General features: G+C 28.0%; 1 protein-coding gene across 1 annotated transcript in view; it reads right to left on the bottom strand.

The window, feature by feature from the left end:
• Nucleotides 1–1,926: 1,926 nt before the first annotated feature.
• The window catches only part of LOC119669765, a gene marked incomplete at its 3' end in the record, with an annotated part of 106,321 nt that continues 96,833 nt past the window's right edge, over nt 1,927–11,414 (bottom strand). The window contains 1 exon segment of the mRNA XM_038079783.1: nt 1,927–2,057. Coding sequence (XP_037935711.1) covers nt 1,927–2,057 — 131 coding nt within the window.

The raw sequence follows: 11,414 nt of genomic DNA, 5'->3' as shown, positions 1-11,414 counted from the left end.
CGTTAATAAATTTATTGTATTTTTAATTTTTTTATATTATATTTACTTTTTTTTTATTTTTGTTTTTGAAACTTTTTTTTTACTTTGTAAAGTTGGTTTTTCTTTACACTTTTTTTTTGTCATTAAAGTAGCTTGGCGTGAAAGATTAGATTTATGGCAAAAAGCGAATATAAAAGTTTTACAATTTTCCATATTTTTTATCCACATCATAATAAAAATAATAACAAATTATGATTAAAAAAGGGTATATGTTGTAAAGTAATGTTGTTGTTATGTGAGTGTTGCCATCATACAATAATTATATGCTTCACAACACCACACTTCCCGTATTCTCTCGATGTTTAGCCGACCCCATTCGTTAATATTCTAACATTCTTTTATTAATTATTTCAGTTTAACAAGATGATTTTTAAAGAAAACTACACCTTTTATAAAGAAGTACAAAAAAAAATCAATCTGAACGATTTAAAAGCATATCGAAGGAATAAATCGTTGGCCTAGATATCCTTCATGATGTCAGTGTAAGCTTTTCGGATGAGTTCTGTATGCATAAAGCTATTTGCCTACCTTGGTAATTGCACTTTCCGGTAATGTTAAAAGCCACAATGTGAATATAAAGAGTAGTTGACAATTAACATACGATTTGTAAACAAGAAATCAGTCATAGTATTGATCGATCAGAATAAACATTATCGTATGATTTTGGACGATATTCTACTCAATAAAACTATTTGCTTTCCTGAATAATTGCACTTTTCGGAAATAGTAATAGGCGCACTATATCTGCTCAAATAAATTTAGAGAGCGTTTGACTATAACAAATAATCAATCATATTGCCAATTGATGAGACTGTCCAATATCGTGCGACTAACATCAACTTCCTTTTGGACTATATTCCGCTCGATTTCTGCGGAAATCATGTGCAATTCGGAAATAATAATAGTTGCCGTACATCTGCTTAAATAAATACAAAGAACGATTGAGTATGAAAAATATTCGGTTATAGTGCCAATAGATGAGAGTACCCAATCTCGTTTAACTAATTTTAAGTTCTGGGGTACGACCTAATAAATTAATATTATTAATAAACTAGGTTATTGGATCCAACACAGCTTAAATGAACGTCAAATGAAAAATTCTGAAGTCACTTCTGAAATACTGCTTTTACACCAACGAAAGAAAATTATTTATGACGGGTGACCATTTTTTATTCACATTTAGATATCAAGCAAATGTACATATTTTTTTATATTATCTGTAACAAATATATCAAGCAATGTTAAGAAGTATTTTACCGAAAAAAAAAATAATTTAACAGGTTGTATTAGTAGAGAGAAAATGTCCATTTAAAGACATCTATAGTACATTCTTATGCAAGTGAAAAACTAGACACTCTAAATCTTATTTATATTAGTGTTAAATTTGTTATTCGATCTACTTTGGTTATATCTGCTAGATCAAAAAATCCACTTTTTTCTCTATTATAATTATAATATTATAAACTATTTTGGTTTTTCGAGATTTATCTTCCTGAATTTATATTAGTAGTCGCTACCTTAGATAGAAACTTCTATTGGAAGACATCTATTGCACATTCTCATGCAATAGATGGGAAGCGAGAAATACTAAAACTAAATAAATAAGTAACACTGAACTTATTTTTATTAGTATTAGGTTTGTTAAATCACTCAAGTCAAGAAGATTTGATAAGTCAACTTTCGTTATCATTGTTAGGCCAAAGAATGTACTTTATTCACTATTATAATTATTATATTATAAAATATTATAAACTTTATTATAAGCATTAGTCTTAGATTTTAGATCCTAATTCATCTTAATAATCTCTAATTTGAAGAGAGATTTATCTGTATGTAATTTTAAGCTTTTTTGGTTTAAAAGTAGAAAAAATTGGCGCATACCCTTACCTTTTTTGACAATTGGGTTATGTCTACTGGTGTAACGCGGTTTAAGGCAGCCAAACGCTGTAAACGTTCTCGTGCATGTTCCTCCACAGCAATGACGAAGGCGTCGTGCACAGAATTGCCAATGTCCCAAGCTGCAAACAAAAAATGCAATAAAAATTTTAAATGTGTATAACATAAATTTAAATTTTCACATATATTAAAGGGAATTGCAATAAATAATTTCAACTGGGGAAATAGGCGAGAACCTTCAAATTGACATTTCCGGTTCGAGCAAAACCGACAAACACAATGAGAGTTGAAAATGTAGTTGAGAGTTGGATTAAATAATAATGCTCTGTTCTTTGTAAATATTTTTGTTCATAATTTAAAGTAAAAATTATAAGTACAGTAAAAAAGATGAAGTAACAAAAAGTGTATGAAATATTTATATTCATACTTTTAAGTATAACAAAAAACAATTTGAAATTGGAATAAAATTTCTATTAAAAACGCTAATTCGAATTATTTTATTTTAAGCAATTTTATCCCTTTTGCTAAAGTAATTAACCCCCAACTATATTACTGTATTCATTATGCAAATTAAGCCATTTTAATTACCTACACTTAGCCTTCATTTGTAATAGAAACGAGGGCCAAGTCATCTTGAAATATCTTAAGCGAAATCAAGTTGAGGCAGCTAATCGGGTTGGTCAACCAATTTCGTTGTGCTCTTTATTTCGAATTTACTATTTCAATATAGCAGCGTTAATGCTAATGTCAAGACTTTCTTCATGTTACATTATTTATTATTATTTATTGTAACATTTCATGTTGCCAGACATAATTCTAACTCCACTCAACTCTGCCGCTATACTCTGTCGCATTCTATACCGCTCGACACCATTCAGCTTAGTTCAGCTCAGCTCAACTCAACTCAAGTCAACTCAAGTCAAGTCAATTCATTTTATTGTATTTTATTTTATCAAGTAGGACGCTATTTTCGCAACAAAAGATACTGTCGCTGTCATGTTGGCTTCTGGTGGCTGTGCTGTATCCTTTAACAAAGGCCAACTAAGCCTAAACAAGCCGAAAGGTCAAAAGAGAATAAGTAACCAGAAAGAATTTCCAATTGACTTTCATTTGATTGCTTCGCGTTTACTTTATAGTCAGGGGACGAATTCATTTCAGAAACTTCTTCTTAAGATTCTTTCCATTGGTGTGTACTATACACACGCTGCTTCTTCTTATGCTGCTTCTTATTATTATTATTATTGCTGTTGTTGTTGTTGCGATTTGTTGTTGTTGCAACTTGTTTTTGTTGCAAATCTTGATGGTGTTATTTTTGTTTCTTGAAGAGTTGTTTCATTTGTAGCACAAGAATGTGGCAACACTGGTTTCACAATATCAACTGTTCCCGTTCTGCTTATTGCGTTTGGTATTTATTTTGTTATTTTTATTTTTTTTTTTTTTTTTGAGTCTTAATAATATTTTTCTCCATTCCTTGATTTCCTTGCTATACTTTTCTCTAATATTTTCTTCTCTCCTTTCATATTCATTAGGGGATTTCTAAAGTATTTCAATTGGGATTTTTCATCATTGAATGGAGTTGACACAATTTCTTTTATTTGTAATAATTGACTTGATTTAAGGGTCATTTCTTTTATCTTGACAAAAAAATATGCGGCGGCATACTTGTAGATTAGAAAACTTTTCAAGGCATATTTCATTGTAAGAGAAATTACTCACAAAAAATATTTCTGATAATATTTAAGAAAAAGGGCATAATGTCCTTTAAATGAAATTCTGTTAAAATTCGGCTAATGTGTAGATTAAGGATTTTTCGGTTGAATTATTACTGAAAATTATATAAAAATGCGTAGGCAATTTTAGTAGAATATTTTTTATTTTTTTATATGTTTATCTTGAATGAACATAAACTTCATATCAAATGTTTGAAGTTATGAGTTTATTTGATTTTCCTTAATTATAGATTTAGAAAAGACGATATTATTAAAAGCAGTTACATTAAATATAATTTTATTATAAATTTAATATATAAAGACTTATAATTTTCTTATTTGTAAGTCATTTTATTTTTATATTCATATACCGTTCTATAATGGACATATTTAACAAATCAGTAAGAGACCCCAAATAAAACTATCCATTATCCATGTATAAAAATTTATTTTTTGTGTATTTTTGATATAATATTATTTAACAGATGTACTGAAAAAGTTACGAAAAGACCCTAAAATATCCTGTATCAAAGTTTAAATAAAATAATCAATTTTAAATTATATGAGAATCGAAGATTATATGAGACCACTAAAACCACCTTTTGGGAATGATTCGTAGAAAGATATACTATACAACCATATACTTAGACCATTCAGTGTTTAGTCCTTCAGTTTCACTCACGCACGCAGTCAGTGATCAATATAATTCAAATTTAAATATTGCGTCTTTAGAATTCTCAATTTTCAGATGATAACACTGTTTCCAGTTGCAACCTGGAAAAAATTGCAGTAAAAAGAATTAGTACCTACTAAGTACTACTATTCTTATATAAAGTAGTCTTACAGATTTTCCTATATTATACTTTTGCGGAGATTGGAACTACAAGCATTTTTAAAGCCGATAGAGAGCAATCACTCAATTTTGATGATGTCAGCGAGTTCACAAAAGCCATTGGGCTTTTCTGAAATCGAACCGAAGATAAATTTTTATTTATTTTTACACCTCTTCAAGAGTTACAAAGCGTTTAGTGCTTTCTGTTATTGCATGACTGTATGATTCGCTTGGTTTTAGTGGTCCTTTTATATCAAAGGTAACTATGTTTTTATAGTGTATGTGGAAATACAGAAACTGAATTGGGACGAGAGCCTTCCGAATCAACTACATACTGCGTTGTAGACTAATCTCTACAATCGTCTTCATATAATTCAAAAATTGGAATTTCCATGTTGGCTACGCATTACTCGAACTAACATGCCTTCTGTGATGCTAGTTTGCGAATGGTATTTGCATCTATGTAATTTAGAATTATCTATGTAATAATTCTAATTTTTACGTCTGCCAATTTGCTTTGTTCAAAGTCTCAAGTAGTACCTTTGAAAACATTGATAGTACCAATATTGGAATTATACGCCGCAGTTTTATTATTATTAGTTTTAGTGATTCATTACATCTCAACGTTAACTATATTATTTTACTGAAAGTCATTCTTAGTCTCACTCATCTATAGAGTTGTTCTGAATCAGATCTGAGCTGTCTTCCTTCAATGTATTCGTAGCCAATCGAGTGAGCAAAATTCAACATTTCAGATCTTTCTTTTTTGAATACTTTGTAATTCATTCCGGCTTTTAGTTCTTCAAACAAGTACTACGCAAAAGTCAATATCTACTTTATACTACACTTGATATGTTAATAAACTATATATTTATTTATATATTAATATTTTTTAATTTTTAAAAATTAAAAAGTTCTAAGAACTTAAGTGCGACTTTATACACAAAAATCGCTACTTCAAATTGTAATGACATATTATATATAACACATACCTAATAATATTTAACATATATAATATAATTAAATTAGTTTAATAAAGAAATTTAGCAGATAATTTAAAAACACATAAAAACTGGATTATATTTTTACTAAATAATTATTTACATCCAAGTTAAGTTGGACTAAAAACAAATTTAATATGAAAAACAAATAAATAATGCCACAATCTATAGTTGAGGTGAGAAATTATATTAATTTATAGTCGTGCATTAATTAAATCTGGATTATTAGCACAAGATAGAAATCAGTAGAGTAGAGTTAGTGTGAAAAATATTTTCAGATGGCAACAATCTATTCAAAAAAAAAAGAATTAAATACTCGTAAGCTCTGAGCCGGTTTTCTCGTCTGAACTAATTTTAAAGTTGCTCGTGTAAAAATTCTATTAATTTCTTCTTATTGCTTTTAACAATAATTTTTAAAAAGCTATTTAATTAGCATGAATTAGCAAATAAAATTGTTAAAATTTTTATTGATTTTTAATTTTTTTTATATTTAGCATTGTTATGTGAAACATAGCAAGAATTGAAAGTTTTTTTGACATTATTTTTTTCTTTATACATAAATTAATTTTAAAGAAATTTCATTACGTATATTTTAATCTGGTATATCCAAAACAATTTCTAACAAAGTTCAGCATATAGTAGAGTAAATTATATATTTATTTTATGTAATTACTTAGACTTAAAAATAGAAATAACAAAAGTAAATTATTTAGTTAATATATTAATTAAGTCAAGTACGACTTTGGGTCAATTGACTAATGAACACTGACTTTTAGTTTCAAATTTGACAGAGCACGACTTCAACCCTTGGTACTTGCAATCAAAAAAAATTATTGACAACTAATAGAATAATAATAGAAAAGAATTGATTTCAAAAGACCACTGATAGTTGTTATTTGGCAATACTCAAAACAGCTGTATGGTCAGTCAAAAATTCATTTCATTAAAAATAATAAAAAAATTTTTGTTATTGTAGTTCATTACTCTTCGCTGTCTTTCTCTCTACTTTGACTCTCTATCAAGCACCACAGTTTACCACAATTTGTTTTTAAAATCAATTATGAAGGTACTAACTAGTATTTTTAATAGAGTAATAATAATAATTAAGTACACGAAATAATTCCAAGACCACTGATAATAGATATTTGGCACTACTTGAAACAGCTATATGATCAGCCAAAAATTCAATTAACTAAAAATAATAAAAAATTTTGTTGTTGCAATTACACTATTGTTCGGTAACAATTTCTCTATAGAAAACAAACGTTTATATTAAGAATTCGGTTTCTTTCACGGACATTAATAATCAAATTAATATAATAATACGGTTTCTTTTGTTTGTTTTTAATTGAATTATTTTTTAAATTCAATTATAGAATACTCAAATATAGTACTTCTAAAAACTTCTTTAAAAACTTCAAAATATTAAGTTGATTTCTACACAGTTCCCAATCCATTTCTATTTTATCTAAATTTATATGTTTATTTTAACCATATACATTTTTTTTGCTTAAATAAAACATAATGAGCATTTATAAGGAACTTTTATTAGACATACTACATTTTTATTTAACAAATTAATTTCATATATACATAAGTTTTATTAACCCATAACACGCCATGCATCAACATAAATGGCAACCGACAAATGAGACTTTCCTTGGGTCATTTTTGACACATTCTTCTTTGGTGTTGCCGCCTTTCTTTAATTTTAATTGCTTTTTTAACTGTTGCCATATAACTAATAATTTATTATAACACCACTTCATATTTTTTGTTAAAACAATTTAATTGCATATATTTTTGTTATGTTTAACTTTATTTAAAGTTAAACGGAACTTTGTCTTAAATAAAAAGTAAATGAAAAAAATATCCGAAAGTTAGAGTTACTAATTAACGAAGAAAACTACAAAAAAAAATAAAAACTCCACAATATCAAAATTCATTTAATTAATCAAATACTATTCCATTTCTATTTTCAATGTACTACCATAGATGTCAGTAAATACTCACATGTCTTAAATGAGGATTTATTCGTACGAGTACTAGTAAAGTTTCATTTGTATTTGACAGATCTGTTTGTATTATTTTAGCATTATTTGAAACCAAGATATTTTATATTTCATATATCACTTTATTCAGAGATATATTTTATACACTAAGTGTATGGAACTATACAATTATACAATGAAGGTACAAAGCAGTGCATATTAGTAGAGGCAATGTTTAGTATGACATTAGTATAGCATCGTAGTACATTTTATGGTATGAAAGTCTCCTATATGTTACAAAAGCAATTAAATGAAATGTTGTTAATAGTTTCATTACATTCATTACTATTTTTAATTAAATATATTTGGAATTTACTATCTTTTAAAGTAACATAAAAAACAACGAAACTTATAAAAACATGTAAAGATAGCATTGTCCAACTCTATTTTATAGAACTATAAAGTGAATATAATAAATCTAACACATCTAACAATTTGATCTAACAATCTAACAATTTGACTTCGAATATTAGTGATCCTATTACATAAAACTATATATATTTCTCTCTACATCTAGCTATATTTATGAGAGTGCCAACCTCACGTATTTGTGTCCGTTGACGTATGTTTCGCAGCCATGAAAATTGTTTCTTACCTTCTTAAGTATTCGATTGGGCAACAAAATTCAACAAACCAAGAGTAGATAAGATAAGATTAGATATTAAGATGGGTTGGGAACTTGTCACCACGTCACTGCATCATTTGAGGATAATTGTGACATACCCACTTCAGTTTCATACACGACTAGCAGTTAAGAACTTTGGAGAGATGTTGCCTAATTTCGTTATAATTGGATAGGCAGTGGATAAGTACCGAAGTCAAAGTCTGGCAAGACTATCACAGTGACACAGAATGTGTTATGCTGTTTCCTCTTCTTCGTTAGAAAGTCTGCAACTAGTAACGTCTCTAGTAATGCAACATCTCTAGTAATACCTAGGTTCGATAGATGATTTTTAACTCCGCAGTGTCCAGTGAGAAATCCTGTGACAAGTCGGATGTCACTTCTGTTCAGCATAAGTAGCTCCCTAGTTCAGGCTTTTGATCGATACGGCATAGATACACCAAGAGTAAACCGAGATTGAATCCAGATTTATCAATCGAAAACTCCATCAGAAATGCTTTTCTTATAAATTATTTTTGCATTTTCTTAACAAAAAATTTGTTAAGTACTAAAACAATTTTCATTATTTTCTCATTAATTAAGATTTTCCTGTAAATTTTTTTTAATGCCATGAGAACTCAAGAACACTTAAATAAAAATTCATTAATAGAGATGACGTTTTAATTTATAAGATGACGTTTTATGTATGTATGGAATGATATGTATCTTCGCATCTCAACAGACTCATTATTAAGTCATTAAATTTAGATAAGATTTTACTACTACTCGTGTTATTAACTTTTCCTTCAACTTAAAGAGAAATATTTTCAATAAACGCCGATACATTGTTGGGTGAAGTGTAGTATACGAGTATGGTAGACACCATCAAGTACGAGGGAATGAACACCTGTAACTTTAAGCTGTGATACCGCGCAGTGATTATACCCATGAGATATTTAACAAAGACAAATAAGGACAGCACAGTTGTGTTGATTTTAACAACGGCAACAATTTCAGTTTTATTTATTTTTCCGGTTTCAATTTTCCCATGTGTTGCACATGAAAATATTTTTATTTTATTGCCCATTATTTTCCACTTGCAGTGCATCAAGTACCTTTACAGTTAATACATTTTTAAGTAGCATAATTATTTTTCTTTCATTTCGAGTACTTTGAGTATTTTTTTTTGTTGTTTTTGTTTTATTTGCCTATGAAAGGCAACCAAAACTTTTCGTACTCTTATTTTTATTTTCCATTTTCATTGCATTTGTACATTTCATCCTTTTTCATTCGTTTTTATTTTCATTTTTATTTAATTAAGGAAAAAATTACATTTCAATAACTTTGTTCCTTTGCAATTTCCTTCGTCAATAATTCAATCAAATTCAACTCAACTCAGCAGCAGCACCAGGAGCAGCACCATGAGCAGCAGCAGGAGTTTTGAATTAAATTTGAACGGTACGGCAGCAGTAAGGCTCAACCGTTGACTTCCATGGAAATGGTTGGGTTAGTCCTTGTGTAATCACATATAGTATATACCGCCTCATGCAAATTTATGACATCATTTATTGGTTTAACTGGTAGAGTGTAGAAGAAAATGTCTCTTTCCTTCTATGCGGTGATAAGCAATAAAATTTTCTTCGTTTTATGTTTAATTTAGCTGCTTATTTCATTTCCATTTTTTAGTATCCAATTTATTACATTTAAAAGTGTCCTTTGTGCCGATAATAATTTCATTAAATTTTTTTTTTTAAAGTATTTAATACGACATTGTGCTCACAACGCACGTTTATTGAATTGAAACTGAAACTGAAACTAAAACTGAAGCTGAATCTGAATCTGAAGCTTAAAACTAGAAAAAGTTGAAATGCCAAACAAAATTGCAACATAAATTGAAATAATCAAAGGAAAAGTTTTGATTTCAGTGCCAGAGCCAAGCCAAATGCATAAAAATCGCAAGTTTCATGAATAAAAAAGTTGGAAAAATTTTATTTTTATCAAAAATATTGCACACAAATTTTCAAAAAAAAATCAATTTTTAACAAAAAACTTTTGTCAAATTAAATTAAGCAAAATGGAAAAGAAATATACATATATTTCAAAACTTTAGAGCAAAAGTCTTTATAGAAAATGATTGTCAAGAACAAATTTTTTATAAACTCTATTCTGTCACACAAACTACATATATTTTTCTTACACATTTTAAGAAATGATGGTTTTATATATTTTAGATAACATTATTACAATATCAGCACTAAATTTAGCTGCGTTCTCTAAATAAAAGATTTATTATCAGTATTTTTATACATAGGTCTTTAATAGACGTCTAATATTTTTTATTATATGTTGCTCTATACTTCGACTCTCCTTGAGACTCATCAACAGAATCACGATTTAATATAAATTAATATAAATAAAACTATATCTATGTCATCCTCTTTATTCAATCGTCTATATTGCAATATAGACTTGATCCTGATTATGATTCTCAAGAAGAGTCGATATGTAGAGTATAATAAAAACTATTAAAAGAATTATTAAACAAAAAGGGACATATTTAAAAAATATTGTATATAAAAAACATTGTAAAAATACGAATAATTACGAATATTTAAATACAAGAATTATTTCCATGACAACTGATAATGGATATTTGGCAATACTCGAAACAGCTGTACGGTCAGCCAAAAATTCAATTAATTAAAATAATATAAAAAATAAAATTTTTGTTGTTGTAGTTCACTACTGGTCGAAAAAACCTCTTCATTATAAAAACATATATAAAAAAAATTATAAAAAATATATAAAAAGCATTATAAAAAAATATATACATAATATTATAAAAAACACTAGTCGATAAATAAATTCAAAGGTCTTTTAGATCTTTTAGGTTGAGGTGCATTCATAGCCTATTATACTAAAAAATTTTATGATTTATTATCAGTTTTAATTAAATCATGTACGTCTAGGAAAATATATCAGTGTCATATTGTTAGAAACTCTTCTTCTTCTTCTTCTTTTCTTCTTGAGTTAGTGCTATTACGCACTTTTACTCTATAATGGCTGGGGGGTTTGTCACTACCCCACACTAGGCTTTAACTAGGCTAAAAAATCATATCATTTATTTGTCTTTTAGTTGATGACGGACCTTAAATCAGCATATCTTCCTGAGAGTCCAGAAGTGGACTTGAGGATTGTTATGACGGGGTTAAGTAGCGTATCAACTTTAGTGAATAATTTTAAAGCTCTGTCTCTGATATATTTTTTCACTGAGTCAATCCTAAG

This window comes from Teleopsis dalmanni, chromosome 1 (assembly GCF_002237135.1).
Source record: "Teleopsis dalmanni isolate 2A chromosome 1, ASM223713v2, whole genome shotgun sequence".
Lineage (NCBI taxonomy): Eukaryota > Metazoa > Arthropoda > Insecta > Diptera > Diopsidae > Teleopsis > Teleopsis dalmanni.
This window is presented reverse-complemented; position numbering and strand designations above follow the sequence as displayed.